The sequence below is a fragment of the Xiphias gladius genome, chromosome 16, assembly GCF_016859285.1.
Source record: "Xiphias gladius isolate SHS-SW01 ecotype Sanya breed wild chromosome 16, ASM1685928v1, whole genome shotgun sequence".
NCBI classification, from domain to species: Eukaryota; Metazoa; Chordata; class Actinopteri; order Istiophoriformes; family Xiphiidae; genus Xiphias; species Xiphias gladius.
The window spans coordinates 12,924,938-12,944,549 of NC_053415.1; the positions used below are offsets into that span (position 1 = coordinate 12,924,938).

The 19,612-nt window shown below is 40.4% G+C and overlaps 2 protein-coding genes across 8 annotated transcripts in view; both read left to right on the forward strand.

Moving 5' to 3' along the window:
- The first annotated feature begins 294 nt into the window (after positions 1-294).
- sumo3b (small ubiquitin like modifier 3b) lies at positions 295-5,062 on the forward strand. The gene is made up of 4 exons (XM_040149454.1): positions 295-424; positions 1,011-1,139; positions 1,320-1,391; positions 4,435-5,062. The coding sequence occupies exons 1-4, from the start codon at positions 404-406 to the stop codon at positions 4,498-4,500; spliced, it is 288 nt and encodes a 95-aa protein (XP_040005388.1). The 5' UTR covers positions 295-403; the 3' UTR covers positions 4,501-5,062.
- A 4,442-nt stretch (positions 5,063-9,504) lies between these two features.
- The window catches only part of fmnl2a (formin-like 2a), a 52,560-nt gene continuing 42,452 nt past the window's right edge, over positions 9,505-19,612 (forward strand). For 5 of the 7 annotated variants that reach the window (XM_040147531.1, XM_040147535.1, XM_040147532.1 and 2 more), the window contains exon 1: positions 9,535-9,648. In XM_040147531.1, coding sequence (XP_040003465.1) covers positions 9,535-9,648 — 114 coding nt within the window. Of the gene's footprint in view, positions 9,649-19,612 lie in introns of all 7 variants that reach the window. The other 2 variants (XM_040147533.1, XM_040147534.1) reach the window with 1 other exon arrangement.

A 19,612-nucleotide genomic window follows, 5' to 3' on the forward strand; every position in this document is an offset into this window, starting at 1 on the left:
TAGGCAGAGTCTGCTTTTGTAAACTGCAGATTAAAAAAAAAAATTACAATCATATTCCTCGTGGGTTGGTTTGGTGTTTTTCCCCGGTCCCCATTGCAATGGAGCTAACTACTTGGATCTTTAGGCAAATGCTTTCGAGTACACCTGGCCTGGAATAAATGGTTGCTGTGAAGAAGTGCCCTTTTGTTTTACCTAACTCACGGGAGTGCGCAAAATTGGCTTGCGCGCCCACGTATCCGCGGCCCCGATGGAAAGTGAAACACGTGACCCTTTTGGTCGAATCATATTTTAAATTTCAGCGCGCGCTCCTGGTCCAAACGAAAGAGCCGGAGGAGCTGATAACCCGCTTCACCGTTAACCGTCGGTCTTCGCGTAATCAATTAATCCCTGGGAAAATAGCAGAATGTCTGAAGAAAAGCCAAAGGTCAGTGCCGTGTGTCTTCGAAGAAACATCGTGTTTATGTTTGCTGCTGGGTGCTAATGATGCCTGTTGCAAGTTAACGTTAGCACAAGCTGCTAAGCTAGCCTTCTTCTAGGCTACAGATCCCGCATTTGAGCGGGTAGATGGAGAAAACAAAGGTTCACCAATTTGCGGATATTTTGGATTTAGTCGCACAGTTTGATGTTTGCAGTGTTCCTCCAATCACAACATCCGCCGCTACTGCTTATTTGTTTTACCGTTGAATTAAGCAATGTTTGCTAATGTCGGTGTCAGAGATTGCCAGTGAAATGTATGATTTGTGTTTTTTCCCTTTCATTTGCGCCATTGTGGCTTTCTGCGCCAGTTTGAACACGGACTAGCTTGCTATGCTAAGCACCGAAAGGAGTTGGTTACGTTGTGTGCGCGGTGTTTTGGATGGTGAAACCTGCTGCCAGGACCAAGCTTGTCTCGTAAATGTAGCTGACTTAAGTTAGCTGGCCACTTGAGTTAGCTGCTGGTGTGTTTAGATCAACGTTACAGTACCGGACACCGGTAGGTTGCTGTCGCTGAATGCGTTTTTTCGTTGCAGGAAGGAGTGAAGACGGAGAACGACCACATTAACCTCAAGGTAGCTGGTCAGGACGGGTCGGTCGTACAGTTCAAAATCAAGAGGCACACTCCGCTCAGCAAACTAATGAAGGCATACTGCGAAAGACAGGTAAATTCGTCCTGGAAAACCGAAACTTCTCATGCCCTGTGGTACCGATGCACTTTGACATTGGGGTGTCATAAACACCTTCTTGTTTCAGTTGTTGGCTGTGGTTATATTGTTTTGTAAACAGCTAACTGGTCGCAAATTTCATTGACGTGCTCCTTCTGTGTGTTCCGTCTTTTACAGGGATTGTCAATTCGTCAAATAAGGTTTAGGTTTGATGGACAGCCAATTAATGAAACAGACACACCTGCACAGGTTGGTATGACATAACATATGAGGCTCTACTAAAAACGTATGTAGACTCGTAGATAAGTATTTTGCAGAGTTTTGAAGGTACACTGCAGTATCTATATTTGTGTTTTCTCAAAGTCACTAGTCAGTCATTTTTAAATTGTATGTTTAAACCAAAAATAGATTCATATGTGCTTGTACACTGTGTAACAAAGTACGGGCATCCAGCCATATCTTTTATTGCTGTTGACCTATTTGTGTACGATTTGTAGGGTTGTAAGTAGAGAACTCTGTTCGTTCAGTGATCAGTATTATAATGGCATCCCCACCTAATTTAGACAATCCCAGAATATACTGAGCTACCTTCTTAATCTAACGAACAGGTGAATAAATAGTTAGTATATAATTCATAATTTATACTAATAACGGTAATAGTTCAGTATAAATGAGACCACTTCTCATATTTGGATCTTTTCATTGTTTAAGTTGTTTTAGATTTGTGACAAAGAAATTGAAGACAGTTTAGCACTACTAAAACTTCATCACATGTTGACGTTTATTAAACACATGTACTATATCGAAGAAGCAATGTGCCTCTTATGCTTCCCGATGCTACGGCATAATATCTGCTAACAGATATATACAAAATTTAAACTAGCACTCCTCACAACCCTTTTCCTGGGTTTGCTCTAGCGTAATAGCAATTTTAATGTTCACTAATTGTTTTGCATGGCTATGTGACCATGTCACCGTTACTGTCAGTACAGTGGCGGTTTAAAAAAAAAAAATAAATTAAAAAAAAAATCACGAACCCCTTGTACCCTTTGTTTTTCAGCAACAGGAGTCTTTATCCACTGTACGTAGATAAGTCAGTACCAGCACCTTTTGCACCTAGACACTGCACTTTTTGTCCTCCAATTGGTCCTACTGGGCTAAACTGTTGAGATTGTGTTCCTGAAGCATAAAATTTGAATTATACCAAACTTATGTTCAGTATGATGATTTTGGTTTCATAGAAAAACAGAACCTAAATTTCACTCTGTGTCAGAGTTTCACACATGCCTAATTTTTTCAAAAGTTGCGCTCTCGTCAACACTCCCCTGATTAAAAAAGTAGCTTGTCTCCCACCGCAGCCATTGAATCTCCTTTTTCTTGTATGCTTCCCTGATTGATACTTTTCAGTAACCTTGTGGCAGATTGGTTAAGAATACTGCTTTGTCTACTTCAAGTTTTGGCAGGAAATTGACTAACCAGATGTTTGCTCCGTCCAGATGCAACTGATGAATTGAACTGAAAAAAATTACTTGTCACACCTTGATGAAAGAGCTGGCCACGCCAGTGATGATTCAGGCCGTCTTAGTAAAGGGAATGAATACTCATGCAGTCAAGTTAGTTAAGTTTTTTTTTGTTTTTGTTTTGTTTTGTTTTGTTTTTTTTATAAAAGTTGTGTGTATATACATTTGCTTCAGCAAGTATTCAGAACCCTTCACTTTTTGCACATTTTATTGTTATAGATTTAATTTAAAAAAAAAGAAAAAATTGCCGTTTTTCCCCATCAGTCTATACTCAATAATCCATAATGACAAAGTGAAAACATGTTTTTAGAAATTTTGGAGAATTTACTAAAAATCATAAACTGAAATCTCTCATTTATAAAAGTATTCAGACCCTTTGCTTTGGCACTCCAAATGTTGGTCAGGTGCATCCTCTGAGCTTTAATTATCCTTTGTGTCTAAAACTTGAATGAAGTACACCTGTGGCAAATTGAACTGACTGGACATAATTTAGAAAGGCAGTTTAAAATCAACAGGACTCTTCCTAGAGTTGGCCTTCCGATCAAACTGAGTAACCAGGCGAGAAGTGCCTTGGTCAGGGAGGTGACCAATATCCCAATGGTGAGTCTAACAGAGCCTCAGAAGTCCCCTGCAGAGATGGGACAACCTGCCTAAAGGACGACCATCTCAGCAGCACTCCATCAATCAGGGCTTTATGGTAGATAGGCTAGATGGAAGTCACTTTGAGGAAAAAAGGCATATGACAGCCTGCTGGGAGTTTGGCAAACAGTATTTGAAGGATTTTGAGGGCATGAGGAAAAACATTCTCTGGTCTGAGGAGTAACTCTTTGGACAGCACTAGGTCTGACGAAAACCAGACACTGCTCATCACCTGGCTAATACCATCTCTACGTTGAAGCATGGTGGTGGCAGGGTCATGCTATTGAGGTGCTTCTCGGCAGCAGGGACAGGGAGACTGGTCAGAACTAAGGGAAGAATGACTGCAGCCAAATACAGAGAAGTCCTTGAAGAACACCTCCTCCAGACTGCACGTGACCTGAGGTTGGTGTGATGGTTCACCTTTCAGCGTGACATGGACCTGAAGCATACGGCTAAGGAAATGCCAGAGTGGCTTCGGAACAAGTCTCTGACTGTCCATGAGTGGCCTAGCCAAAGCCCAGATGTAAAACTCATAGAACATGTGTGGAGAGGATGGTAGTTCACACACACTTCCCATACAGTCTGACGGAGCTTGAGAGGATCTCTCAAGAAGAATTGGATCAACTGCACAAATCCAAATGTGCAAAAGCTTGTAGAAACTTACCCAAGAAGAATCAAAGCTGTATTTGCTGCCAGTTGGGCTTTTACAAAGTACTGAATTAAGGGTCTGAATTCTTTTATACATGAGATTTCAGCTTTTAATTTGTTTTTTTTTTTTGTTTTTCTTATTGAATGTGTAATGATGGGCAAAATGGCTGTGTTACATGCTGTCAAAAAAACAAGCAACCATCAGAGAAATTACACCAAAAGAATTTTTCTAATAATGGCAAAATTTTAATTTAAATGAGGGACTACAATGAAAAAAGACTGAGGTAAAACATAAGAAAAAGACAAAAGTTTCAATGATACTTTGGTTAAATTGACAGTTTTTCATAGCAGATGCTTTGAAATTATTTCTACAAAACCTCTAATTCAATAAGGATGAATATTAAACATAATAGAAAATTTGATGTCATATAAATGTATTTCTTTGTTGTTGAATGACTAATGTGTAAACTGCTTTGTTCTCACAGCTGGAGATGGAGGATGAAGACACTATTGATGTATTTCAACAACAGACAGGAGGTGTCTTTTCTTAAGTGGGATGTGGACTGGACCCTTGGAAAAACATCCACTCCAATTTTTCATGTTTCATTTGTTTATTTCTGTTTTTATTTTTATTTTTTGTCACTGTGCTTTACTAAATGTCAGGCTGTTCACAACACAAAAGGGTTTTTTTGTTTGTTTGTTTTTCATCTGAAGTCCAATCATGACTTTGAGGTGCAGTGTAATGTTTTTTTAATTTTATTATTATTTTTTTAAATTACGTTTTATTCACATAAATGGATGATTAGAGATTGTCCAAGGAAGGGACACATTTTAAATAAGATATGGCTTGTAATTTAAAAAAAAACAAAACTGTTCTTTTGATGTTGAGATGACATCTTGCATGTCTCAAATCATAAGCTGAAGCACATGCCAAAATCTTTTTCTTTTCTTTTTTTTTTTTTTTAAGTTTTCCAGGTTATTGTAAGCATTCAAATTCAGGTTGGGCTAATTTTAATTCATGTTTTTCATGAAAACTGCTGCATGGGAACCATTGGGTAATGTCTCCATAGATGGGAAAGGCATTGTGATATATTTCTCATGTAACAAACCTATTAGTAGTTTTTTTTTTTTTTTTTTTTTTTTTTTTCCTTAAATGCTTGAAATTATTTCATGTATCCATGCCCATTTTACCTTCTACAGATGCTAAGAAAAATGCTTGTGCTGAGAAAGATCCATATGGATGGTTTACCTCAATACTGTCACACTCAAAACAGATTTAACTGAATGGTAAATAAAGTACAGTAATGTTTCTGGACCAAAAATACTAAATGAATAGTGTTCTTTTGTAAAAGGTTTGGTTAACATGTACGATTTAGATGTAAAAGGTTACTGTAACTCTGTATCAGTGGTCTTTTCCCAGCTTTTCAGGACCTTTAAATATACAGTAAACATGTCACCTTTAACAGTCAACAATTAATAAGTGTCTCCTCTAAGGTTTATATTTCAGCATATAAATATTGAGTAAATGCTGTGATGCCAATTTAAATACATTTGTCTTAAATCTATCCATATTATCAACAGATTAGTTTGTTGGACTTGTGTGTTGGTAGAAATCTTGTTTTGTAAGAATGTCCACCTTCATTTTAAAAGTTAACACTTGTTAGATTCGCCGGGTGACATTGGCAGATATTTCACTTTTTTTAATTTGTACATTATTTGTTGTCCCTATACTGTATACAATAAATATAGTTTGATACTCAGCCTCTTTAAGTATGTATTAGTTTCGATTTGTGTGGACCTGCTATTAAAAGGAATATTTTAGCTATGCCACACTTATATAATGCAGGGTAAATGTTTGAAAATCTCTTCATCTTAGGTGTAAAGGAACATGCAGCCATTAAAAGGCCTTGGTTAGAGGCAACACTCCTGGCTGTTAGGATAGGAAATATTTCCTATTTCGAGTTGTTTGATCTGAGGTAACTCTCATGTAACCAGAAGTGAAAATAAATACTCTGGCCTGGCCACTAATTTATGTTATTGTAGAAACTAAGAGTCATTGTTTCCGGATGCAAAGTCCTGGAAAAGAGAGGAATTTGTCCAAACCCATAATTATACGATTTTCTCCCTTGAAAAAGTTGGTGGAATTAAATTGAGAAGATGAGAGAAAATTTGTCTTGTGTCAATAATAAACCAATCTCATCCAGAGTGGGCAATACACTTTACACACATTAGAGGGCATTGTTGTTCTGCATGTCTGCTTTGGTTGAATCACTCAATTCTCCACCCCTTAAATCACAATACAAAGACTCATTTGTTGCCCCACTCCAGCTCGTGAAGTTATGGCCTTCAAGAGCCTCCTCTTATTTAAAAGAACTTCATGTCACAGATGTTACTAAACTGATGAGCCAAATGATCTCCCAGTGTAGCTCCTCACACAGTGGTCTGATTGTGCTGCCCTTATTTTTGACATCTCCTTTGCATTTTATATTTCCTTATGGAGATATCTGAAGCCAACTCATATTTCCCCAGACCTCTCCGCGAGGCAGCTGCAAGGTGCCCCCTCCACCCGTACATTCAAACTGTCTCTGGTTTCTAATGCATAGCCTCTTGGAAGAATATACAGTATGTTGTGTTTGGTGAAATGCAGCACCCTACAAGCAAAGATGCTGCATTGCACTGATTAAATTAAAAAACAAATATTTTACGGAAACATTTATTGTAATTCACATTCCTTGTGCTTTTTTCTCAAAACATATGAAGATTGACCGAATATGAGGCCAAAGATACTAATGAAACCAACTACCAACTAGTAAAACACAAAATCAACTGAGCAGTAGAGCATACACACATTAACAGGCAAAATTCCCATCAACTCATTCCTCATTTTCATTGTTGCTGTGTCACCATCAGCTGCGTCAGGGACGTGTGAGGCAGCACATACTCAGTTGCTTTTTTCACTGCATTTAATAGAGAGACACTTTGTATTATTGTTGTTCTAAGGCTCATTCATTTATCTTATGTCATAGTACATATTTCTGAATTAATTTTTTGTTAACCCAGATTTACACACAGCAAGCATGTAATGCGCATGCACAGGGTGGGGGAGGAATGGTGGGACCCATTTGCTCAGTTTTACTCCAGCCTTTTCGTCAGACAGTGCCACAATGTCCCCTCACATCAGGATTGAGCACGCCCTTCATCTGTCCTTGGAAATGTTGGAGCTACAGTATGTATAAAACACTCACATCACTGCTACCATATGTATTTGTTCTTGTTGGCCTAAATTCTGATCTTGTAACTCTTTCCTAACCAGTGGTAGCTGCACTTTTGGTGTGTTATCCCACCATCTTTTGAAAGAACAAGCAGCAAGCTCTATTTAAATAAAATGCAATAAGAGGATAAACATGTAATGCAAACAACACATGATCCTTGTCTGTCCCAACTTAACTTGGGACACGTAATGATCATATGAGGTCAGTCAGCTGTGTTTTGCATCCTCAGTGTGTCCAGCCAGCTAACCTCAGATATGACAACCTCCCCTGTTGAATCAGTCCAGCATCATGAATGAAACCACTGTGCATCTGGAGACCCTCTGGATCATATCCAGAGCTCTGCATGCTGATGTCACCCTCTTGAGCGTAATGTGGTCTCCACCCTATCAGCAGATCAGATTTCATACATTTTTCGCATGTTGAAGATCTTGAGGGGGAATAAACATGTTTTTTCAGTTTTTTTTGTTTTTTTGTTAGTTTTTTTAAAAATGTTAACAAAGGTGGTGAATTGCTGCTGATCGTTCAGGGATTTTGGATCATTTTGAGTGATTGCTCCCATTTAGGAATTTTCCAAAACGTTTTACATCAAAGACGTTTAGATAAAGCCTGGAACAAAGACCTGTAGTCGCTAAAGGTTTTGGCCCAAGGATATTTCTCTGTGGAGAGATGTTAGAGATAAGAGTAGGAGGGAGAAAGAGTGAAACTAATAGGCCTAACACCTTCTCTCCAAGTATAGATTGCATTTAGTAGATTCAATCTACTTCTCATTTTGACAGAGATCCATTGAAAGCATCTCATGGACGGCCGTGAAGAAAAGTTTTCAGTGGAAAAGTATACTATGTGAACTAAAATTATTAACACAACAACACTTACGCATAAGCTATCTTTACAGTTATTCAATTCATTCACATGCCATTCGATTCAAGGTAACTTAATTTACTCCCGTAAGAGCAAACGTATGCAGCAGCTTGCCACCCAGATTAACAGATACACACGATAGAGAGGAGAAGAAAGAAAAAACAGCAGTCATAGCAGTCACTTATTGTGCCCAAGGTGAAGTCTAAAGGTTCTATATCATTTACTTTTCATGCTCTGGTTCTCAAACATGCTTTATCTCAGGATACGAATAATGTTCACTGTGCCGTTTTGAACCACATGTAGTTTAATTTACAAGAGTAGTCAGTGAATGCACTTCACTTAAACATCTTCACTCCTCAAACACATTTGTAACCAATATCTTTTATATGGCTCCATTACATTCAGGTGTGCCAGTTCCAGGGTCCTGGTATTGTGGATGCTTTCTCACTGTCATTGCTTTCTGGGCACTTACACGGGAAGGAGACATAAGTGATGATACTAGTTACACCAGGTGAGGCAGAACTGGAAGGAGTAAATAGTACATTTTTATCAGCAGAGCATTATTTTCTCAAACACCTAATGGCCCTGTAGTGTCCTATAATCAATAAATCAATACATTATCTGCAACAAATGAACCCCTTGAACAAACATTGGACTCAAGTTCATAGAGCCCCTGTAATCACCGCTCGGTCACCTAAGGAGTCTCCTGCTCAGGGGCCCCTGTGGTGGTGGTGGTGGTGGGGGGGGGGTCGTCATTGACTCAAGTTTATTGTCTGCCACAATGGACTCAAAGTACCACAATGCAACACAGAAAAAATATCATCTCCCTAGCTACGGCTTTGGGAGCTACGCCCCAAGAAGAAGTAGGAGGCTTGCCCCTGAAAGGACTCATTGTAGGGAGGGATGAGAGTGTGTGCAGCGCCGGTGTGTGTGTGTGTGTGTGTGAGGACCCCCTCCTCCTTAACTAGCTGGTCAGCAGTGGAGGGATTAGGAAAGCCAGCTCCGCGCACTCACTCTTAACAGACGGGGGATTGCAATAAGCGTGAATCATGCTCGTCGTCATTACTAGCGACTGGGAGTGGAGCCGAAATTGTGCAAGATACGGATAACAGCGAGGAAAGGTCCGTGTGGATCCAGTCAAGTTCGCAGCTCCCCTCTTTCTGCCGTGGAAATGCCTCGCCAGGGGCTCGGGTGCCGCCGCCGCTGCCGCTCGCTCCCGTCGCGTTACGCCGACTCCCCCACATGTGCTTTATGTTGGTGAAGAAGTGACCAGGACCGGGAATCAACCTGCGAGGAGCCTGGGACGGCGACAGAGCGAAACTGAACGAGCGTGCGGAGATTTTCCTTTGTCGCCGCGCGGAGATTTTCTCGAGTGGACGTGGGGGGGGTGGGTGGTGGTGGTGGTGGTGGTTGGGGGGGGAAAGTTGTAGGCGACTTGTTGGTCAGAGAGGAAACATGGGGAACGCAGGGAGCATGGACCAGCACACTGATCTCAGAGGACACAACCTGCCTCTGAAACTGCCCATGCCAGAACCTGGTGAACTGGAGGAAAGATTTGCAATCGTTTTGGTAAGGGGAGAGAAAAAAAAAAAGAAGTCGATTTCATCTGTCCTCTCTTTGTTCCCTCCATGCTTGAGTGTCCTGGGACGAGACAGCTGTGTGTAGGTTGGTCCCCTGTTTGTCCAGGACGCCCGATCCTTTCTTTGCTGTTCAGAAAAAAAGGGTATTCCGACTAAAAAAAAAAAAAAAAAGTTTGTTTACTTGTGTCAGAGACGCATGAGATCTGCATCTGCTTCTCTGCCGTCATATGTAGGTGTTTCGGTCTTTTAATCCTAAAAACCTGTCGTTTTTTTTTTTTTTTTCACTCAAGTTTCTCTTTGAAGTATTCACATCTAAAAATATCCACCAGCCTTTCTACTTTTTCGCCACACCATGTTGAAATACATCGAATACCACGTTTTAGCCCCAGTGAACCTAAATACAAAATGTCTGTACAGTAGTCTTCTCATTTAGCAGCCTTCGTGCTTCTGGAAATTTCCAAGTATAGTTGCATGAGACACCTGCGGTCCTAACATGGCAAATTATTGGTTTTTATGCCAGTCTTTTTCCAGCTTTTACGAGTCTAGGTGCTGGCTCACTACTGAGGCTCTAAATGCCCAGCGTGCCAGGTCCTTTCAAACATCTGTCACATCATAAAGTGTCAACAGCGTCTGTCAACAATTCTGTTACCTGGGAGTGAACTTTGAACATGGCTGGTGTTGTTATGGGATCCTCCAGACTTTAAAGTGCTAACAGGTTGATTAATAGCGTAGACATAAGTGCAGAATGGACACATTGAGATCATGCTTTTCTGAAAGAAAACACTTTAGACTAGTTACATGTATACAGAAGCGTCCATCACCACTATGTTGACTGATTTGTGGGTAATTAGTAAGTAGCACAGCACTTGGGTACTAAAGCGTTATTCATCATGCTCTCTTGTGCCGTAAAAGCTTTCTTATATAGGTCATTGTTATGAATAACAAATAATGTTTTTTTTTGCTGATCGGGGATTTTCCAGGACACGGCTCCCCAGTCCGTGGATAAAGGAGTGCATGGAAGAACAGTGAAGTTAGGGTGAAATTTGAGAGCTGGCGAAATGTGGGTCAAACGTGATTGTCGTGGCCCGACTGCTCTCATAAACATTAGCTGTTCAGGAGAAGGAATTTGACTTGAGCGGGCCGCCTCTTACAGCTGGCTGATTTGTAAACGTGTCTTGAAGACAAGAAAAAGGTTTCATTTCCTACATTTTTGTTATTTTTTTCTGTCTCTGAGCAAGATTTTTATTTTTTTTATTTTTTTTTATGTAATAATCATTAATATTGGTGTCACAGATCTTTTAGCCGGTAAGCCCATTACAAAAAGCGGATCAAGTCTAGGTGGAAGTTAAATCATTGTGTGTAACAGTGTTGTGCTGGGATGTGATTGCTGCTTGTCAGACACTGATGAATCTCATTCTGTGCTGGAGGCTGTAGACTCAGGGGTTGTTTAGAAGTTTGACGTCACACCGCTGAGGGATTTGGGCCTTCCTCTTAATCAGGTCTGCTCTTAGAATCACCTACTTCCTACAATCTCTGAGTATCAACGAGGAATCTCCCTTTGCAGAAACTCTCTGCACGATAAATGTCAGAGTTCAGAAAACGATTAGTATCCGTAAATTTGGTTCACAAAACTAATCCTCATTATGCTTTCCAGAATAAAAAAAAAAAAAAATACCTGTCTAACTAAAAGATCTCATGGGCTGGCTGTCAGAAAAGCCGATCCTCGTAGCATGTCAGGAACTCCCCCGCTCCCTCCCTCCCTCCCTCCCTGCTGCCAGCACGATGCCTCAGCTCTTGGCGGGATGGAAGCCCTCCAGCATTAGAAGAATTTAGTGCTATGATCACACCATTTAGTGGTATTTACTGCCATTTAAACCCTAATGTGTCTCAGCCGAGCCTGATGGTAGTTGGCTCCACTGATTGCCTGAGTGAGTGGCACTGTGTGACTCTGATGACCTCAGTTTGAATGGCAGATGATAAGGACGATACCTCTTCGTCTTCTTTGTATCCCAACATATCAGTGGTTACCAGTACGGATGAATCAAGATTTAAGGGTACTTGTCTGCTGATCAACACTCCTTTCACCTACGCATGAATCATTTTTGATATTGCCGGCAAATGTTGAGTTTTACTCTGGCACATTAACACCCACAACGCTTTGATCAATCGGTTTCACGGGCTCCCTCCTTAATAAATCACATAAAATAAAACAAACAGATTTTGGTTTTAAAACGCCATATGTTTTGGACTTGATACAAAACTGGAGACTTCCCTCACCTTATTGCTGAGTGGTTTGATCGACAGGAAAGCTCTGGATCACAGTAGGGAACCCTTTTGATTAAAGGGTTGTTCTGTGTGTGACCACATTCAAGAACCCAGCTTTCAAAAGCCTTCAATTTCTTATTAAGGTTGTACAGCATCTGAATATGGGTCCACGCTCTGTGCTGTGACAGAGCCTCCTTTTAAACATTGACCTATGAGTTTCATCGTCTGAGCAGACCACATATGTGTAACTTATTCCTACAGAAAGAAATGGCTATAGCTTCTCAGTTGTATAAGTTTTTGATTAGTAGACCTAGAAATAATATTAGCCTACAGTGTGCCCATTAGAAGATAAGGTTGCTGCTTTTTAACATGATATATGGTCTGATACTTCCAGGGATTACGTCAATCTTCTCGGTTGATAATCCATTAGAGTATTAATGTGCCATTACAATACCTGACTTTTGGTACTAAGACCAAAACAGTCCTTTTTTCAATACCAAAAGTTGAGGCATTTAAGCATGTTTTTCTTCAAGTCCATGCTTCTGGTTGACAAAATATGCCAAACTTACCAGTGCATCAGTGTTTAATGTTGTTAACACATAGCAGAAAATAGTAGGAATTATATCTGATCCAATCAGATATAGGCTAACACCCTGACAAAACTTTTAAATGCCAACCATGGGTTCTTTGGAGGTTTTTGCTACTCACTTGTTCGAACACGTACTCAAATTGTACTGACGTTCAACGCTCAGCCTTAAATATTGGTTGTGTCTGGTCACAGATGTCACATTTGATGTCAGCCCTGTCTTTTTTTTTTTTTTTTTTCTTTTTTTTTAGTTTTCCTACAAAAGAAGCTTTCAATTCAGTTAAGTTTTGTACAGTATGAAGAAAAATTTCCATGGACATGTCAGGTGATTTATCTCAGTAAACATGAAGATTTTGCTTTAGTTATATCTGAATGAAGCTGAATTTATTATGTCTGTGTTGACGTCATATAAATATAAAATTCATCAAATTTTGTGTCAAATTAGCCCTCATATAGTATGCATTTAAAAATTATGTGAACTGAACAAAACATCATTTTTATTGTCTTCAACCCCTTCAAAGTGGTAGAAAGTTAAATTTGATCAACCTGCTTGGATAAAGGTTGTGTGTGGTATCATAACAGCACGTGCCAGCTTGCATATCAGTGCTTTCAGATGGTTTGACTTCTTACTAGTCCCATACTGTGATCTGGCTATGTACAATTGTAGCACCACTTTCTAGAAAAAGGCTTAGTCTGCGTTCTCTTCTAAAAGAAAAGCTTTCATTGAAGTCTCTGTCTCATGAATCCCTGGAGCCAGGGGCTGATCTTGGATATAGACTAAGGTTAATTGTAATGCAAGGCCTCTGCCATGATAAGAGAGGCTAATTCACATGTGACCTTGGCTGTCAAGTGAGGTGGAGATTAAACCCAAATATTCATTGTTTAAAGTTCTGTGTGCTCAAAGGCTTTCTCTTTGGTCTGGATGTTTTGTTGTGAATGTTACTGATTGTAGTTTTTTGTTCTCCCATGCAGCATCCAGGGTAAAATGGCTCAATCGTTATTCTTGGAAGCATTTTTGCGAGCCTGCACCTCTCTTGGGGTTGCCATAGCTTTGATGACATAAGTCTACAAGAAGGAGATGGGTCGCACATTAAGATGAGCTAGCATTAGGTAAACCCTCTTGATGTTTACTCCGCACAGCACAATGCTGATATCCCAGTGAGTTTAATTTAGGGCTGGTCATATCAACATCGTGGTAGATCAGTTTGCTCTACACTTACTGCCTGATCGATCCAACGTTGTCATTTAGCCAACCATTTGAGGGTATAAGCAAAGCTTCAATGTGGCATTTTTGTTTCTCGGTCTATAAGGGCACACTGGCTGAAAGCATGTGAAATGACTGCAATCCATCTCTGTGAGTCACATGTACAGCATGAGCCGGTCTATATGCTTCACACTGAACCACAGGAAAATGACTGTGTGACAAGAATGCAGCTCGGGCCTCATTCCTGCGCCTCTGTCTCGGCTAACAACCGAGTACACATCAAATTAAAATGCACCCACATTCAGGATACCATCCACTTCAATCTCAGGCCTGTAGTGTTTGCTGGATATCATCACTGTTGTCCTGGAAGCAGAGAAGTTTACAGCCATTACTTGTTAAATTGCCATATGGGGACTATAGGCTTAGCTGTTGTAGCTGCTCTTCTCAATAGTCTGCCCAGATTAGATCTAAGCTGCTTTGTTTAAAGGCTGCTGAAGCGCCACGAGCTGCTGGTATTTGTGCTGTGAGGCACTGCATCTGAAATCTACTCCCCAGATTAATCACATGAGTAGCCATCACATTCAACTGAAGTCTAATTTGTCACTTTGACAGGCCTAAGGTAGCTGTGCTTTTTTTACATGCAGCCTAGTTCAGGCTGAAGCCTTTCCCAGAAGTATTCAGCTGTACTTAAACAAACTGAAGAGAGTTTTTAAAATCAGGCTGAAGTTGTATTTAAAGCTGCACTTATCAATACTGCAATATGAACAATGGGTCAAATGACTCTGTATAATAAAAAAGTGATCGCTCATAGTGACGAACCCACCGCAAATTACTAATGAACTCTGTGGTTCCTCTGAGCTTGACGGAGCTTTCTAGCATCTTTTTAGCTAACTGTTTTAATTTTATCTCCCGCAACTTTATATTTATATATTTATACATTTATACATTTACATGGAGGCTAGTAGTGGTCCAACACCTTACAAAGACACCTTATGTTAATTTGTCACTCATCTGCCTATCAATGACCTAATGAAAAAAGTAAAAAGAAAAGAAAAAGTAGATAAACATGTCAAATCGAGTAAAATAATGGAAATGCATAATTTTGTTTATTCTGAAAGACAGGTTGACTTTGAGAAGTTTACAGGCTGTCTGTGAGCATGTCATTTGCGTGTGTGAGGACAGTGACCCCTTCGTTTGTTGCACTCCTACATGGGACCCAGGAAGCGACTAAGCTTGCCCTCCTAGTTTTTTCATGTAGGCTCTTCTTCATTAAAAAGCAGAACAATGGGTGTTGTCTGAGGAGCAGAGGGTGAACAGCAGCTGAATCCCATGCAGCAGGCCCAGGGAACAGAACTGCTCTTCATTCTGTGGAGAACCCAAGTCGGAGCCTGGCACTGGACCCAGAACCAGCAGGCTGCAAGAGACCACTGCAGACACTCAGATGTGTGTGTGTGTGTGTACATGCTTGCGTATGTGCATGTGTGTTTCTGCTGTGCCCAGGACGCTCACCAACCAATTAGCCGTAACAGAGCTGAGCATGAAATGCTCAGGGAGCTATGAGATCCGGCAGCCAGTGTGCTGGCCTTTGCGGCCTTTGCAGGCTCTTTGAGGGAATGTGAGGTGCTGCGGGGTTTAGCCATAATGTGCTGCTCAGAACCCCGAAGTGGCTGGCACAGGGTCAGCTGATGATGTAGGAACAGGTCTCTTGCTGTGTGCCGGCACCACTGAGTCGAAATCACTTGGGCTTCACTCAGTATTGTTGTTCTCTGCTCAGTTTTGACATCCGCACATTTGGAGGTAGTTTGATTTTCTGCTCTGCTGCGTGGGTGGCAGAGGCTGTTTAGATTACTGACCAAACAAAACTTTGACATTTAAATGTGGCTTCTCAGAGGGTTTTCAGCATGATCATACCTGACCCTTGTTTGGGATTAACAGAGTCTCGGGGGTGTGGCATAGTGACCCTCTGTCTCGGTTACAGAATAAGTAGTTAAACGTTTAGCTTGACCTTACTAAGGAGTTGTACTGAATGCCAGCTATCAACCTGTTTTTAAGATAAAGAGAAACTTTCCATGCAGTTTTTGAGATTGATCCGGAGTTGCTGAACTTGGACTTGGCCATGAATTTCTTTGCTGTAGGTCTTCCAGCGTAGGTAGCAGGTGCATGATAATGTATCCTAGAAAAGGCAAGCCTGGTCCTTTTCATGACAACAGGACCGGTCCAAGGGCCACACAAAAGAACAGGAGAGTCACAGCTCTGTGGAGAAGTACATTAGGGTCAGGATCTGTCCAGGCTCCAAAGTGGCAGCTGTGCTTAAAGCTTGGCTAAAGTGCTCCACAAGAGTGGGGGTTTTCTTGTTAAACTGTTAAAAATTAGTTAACATTCATGGCGTTGAGCTCAATCAGAAACCAAGTCCAGAAAGCCTTCAAATGTCTATGTCACTGTGACAAATTGGTGGTGTTGTGGCTTCAGCGTCAGCTTTATCTTGTGACATTGATGTTATTGTCATTCTCTCTTAGGGACCTTGAGCTGTACTGAGTATGTTTACAGTTTGATTTTAGGCTGAATTGCAGAATCGTCATCATGGTTTCATCTGTTGGCTTATTTACCCACATTATGTAGCTTTTTGGAGCTGAATAAAGTCTCACAGATCAACATTATTTAGCTCCAAAAAGCTACATGCTGTTGGTACATGTTCTCCATCTTTGGACTTTTTACAACCTCATATATAACAATTCCACGTCCTGTGTTCATATCCTCGACTGTAACGTAGTCTTATTTCTTTTTAAGCTTTTCTTCCTGGATGTTTTTTCTTGGGACATATACTACTTTTGAAGCTGCCAGAGTCAAAAAGGCAGGTTTTTTTTCGGGTAACGGCTTGCCAGAGTTAACATCTGCAGAGCAGAATGGGAGGTCCTGTTGCATTTCAGTGTACTTCATTGCTCTTTGCCAGAGTTTGATATAGGCCCCATCACAGCTACAGACAATTTAGCAGTCTGCTGTGTCAGGCTTTCTTGGACAGAAAATGTGCCTCTCCCCCCGGACCTCTCACTTGAAACCAAACAGAGCGGACCAGCCATTGTCTCATTGCTTGGGGTATAGATCAAGTAATTATGTATTACAAGTAAAACTCGAAAGCATGGACTTGACAAAATGCCATCCTGAAACAAGTTTATTATTTAGAGAGTTTTAAGGGGCACGTACCCTATTTTTGTAGACTTACTTTCTTTTTACTGCAGTGGCGGCTGCAGCCAATTTATTCAACTGCTGTTTGGTTGTAAACACATTATAAATATTTCTCCCTCAAAATACAGCAGACCACAGAACATACTATTACGGGATAAAAGCCAGTGGTGAGCAGGTAATTCTCAATGGTAAGCCTGTAATAACTGGCTCATGAGTCACATTACAGGACAGATGAATAGACTGATCAGTTAGTGCGTGAATAGGCTCAGTCAGTAACACTCGTGTTCAGATGTTTTAGCTCCGAACCACAGATTTGATTCAAATTACTCAGTAGGTAGGCACTTTGTCCACACTGTATCTATATGCAGTGTGCTCTGCTTGATGCACCTCTACCTGACCGTCAGATTGCTCCTTTCTGCTGTTTTCTTTCGTCCTTTCTTTTTATTTTTTTTTATTTTTTTTGTTGAGATAAAGGCCGTGATGTGATCAGCGATCTTGTGTTTTTATGTTATCAAGCTCCCATTCAGCCTTTCTTCACTGGATGATACAGAGGCAATTTTCTGTGTTCGGCACTTGTAGTTCAGAGGGCATCATCATCATCTCATTAGAAGAAGTTACTGTGCAGCTCTTTCTGATGAAATCTTGTGAGGGATGTAGTTTTTGGATGTGAGGGAAATAACTTTGGTGGGAGTTTACCACAGAGCTTGGGGTTTTTAATGGTAATCACTATTCTGTCGGACATGTTAGCAGAGATGCCAAAACTATCCCTGACGCGCAGATAAAGCTAACAAGAAAGTAAGCCTGTCATCTCACCTCTAGGTCAGTAAAGTGTTAAAGCTTCTAGCTATAACATGCAAGAGTTTGATAACTTGATATCTCCAAACAACAGTAAAGCTCACTGGATAGTTTTCCATATCAGCAAAAACAAACAGAAAGCACGCAGCTTTCAGTGTAAAGGCAGATGTTTATGCGTGTTACAGTATGCCTGTTATTAGTGCATGTGTTTGACAACAAGCTAAAAAAAAAAAACATTTTCCACTTATTATTATGATTTCATATTGCATGGATTTTTTTCTTTTTTCATAATGCCAGTTTGTTAAGTAGTGTTTAAATAATGCAGTTTATTTTGCACCCTTGGGCTTTATATTGAGTCCTTTATAGTTTCCATTGTTGTTTTCTACCCATATTCTCCTATTCAGAGACTTTAGTGGGGAAAAAAGTTTTAGTTTGTTTTATTTTGTATTAAAGGGGCAGTTGCTTGATTGTGGCATCAAAGCAGCAGGAGGAGGAGGAGAGATACTGTACGACAGAAACAATTTGAGTGTGATGAGGCCAGAATACATCTGATTATATTTGCTATGACACAATGTTGTGCTGTATGAAAACATTCCCATAACATAAGAAGATTCCCACACACTGACAAAACACTTGTAGAGGCTCCTCATATTGCAAAAAGGATTAATTTGTCACATATCTAAAACATGAAAAGTGTGAAAAATGTGACCATTGTAAACACAACTTACAAATATAAGCTTCTACATCAAAACTGCAGATCAGTACGTGGTTGTATATGTCAGCCTGTTGTATTTAACAGCGGACAGATTAAAAGCTCTGCAGGATTATACTAAGAAGCAGTATTAAATTAGTCAGCCTCGTTTTTGTGAGCTCAAGATTTCATGTTCATCCTACATCCTCCTACTGAAAGTTTATCCATGTAGAAAACTTTTTCTGACGGTTTTTTCTTCAAACATTATGTAAAAAATTTTAAGTAAACCAATGATTTCAGTCTATAACTCACTGCATTTATACTTTCTAGAGCCGTTTATGTTTTAGATAAACAACTTTTGTGATTCATATTCTTTTAATTGTTGAACTGGAACTAGAACATGGACTCCACCTCTGTTCAGACACTTTCACAACGTTGCAACATCTGGCCTGGCTAGAACTCCTCTGTGTTCATGTATCACTTATTTTATTTGGACAACTTCCTGCTGCTCCAAACCATCTCCCTAATGTTTCCGGTATCTGGATATTGTCCAGCTTGAAAGACATTCTGTATCAAGCCCAAGTGATTTTACCCACGACATAAACATTGCACTTGACTTTTTGAAATATACTGTATATTTGGCCACAACACAGCCAAGTAAGTGTTAGAGATTTTTAAATGTCTTCTCCTGAGGTTTATAGAACAAAAGCTCTTCACTCTGATTTTATGATGGTGTACAGAGGAAGTTAAATTTGATTCCTCTCACTTGCAGCTTCTGTATTCTTTGTATATCACTGTTGATATAACTCTCATTAATCATATACAGTGTGGTGTATGGCATGGCTCTCTGGATGAACTGGGTGATTCAGAAAGTAGTTTGATGACGGTAGGGATGGTGTGGAGAAGATTGCACCATTGAGGTGATACCTTTCACCAAGAATAGCTGGTACAGACTGATGAGCTAGTACGGGTGTATGTAAGGTGTCATGCATTGGCACAGATGGCGTGTTAAATACTGAATCTAAAATTATAGAGTCATCACCACCGTGGTAAACGAAAGGAATTTCATTGGAATGTGCCTGTAAGGGGGGTAAGAAACGCGAGGTCAGGCTCAAACATTTGAACTTACCATTTGGTCGAGAGGCATTCCAGTGAACAGCTTCACAAACATAAACACTACTGGGGCAGGCTGCTGAGCAGGGGCAGGGGGTCCTGGGGATTATAAAGAT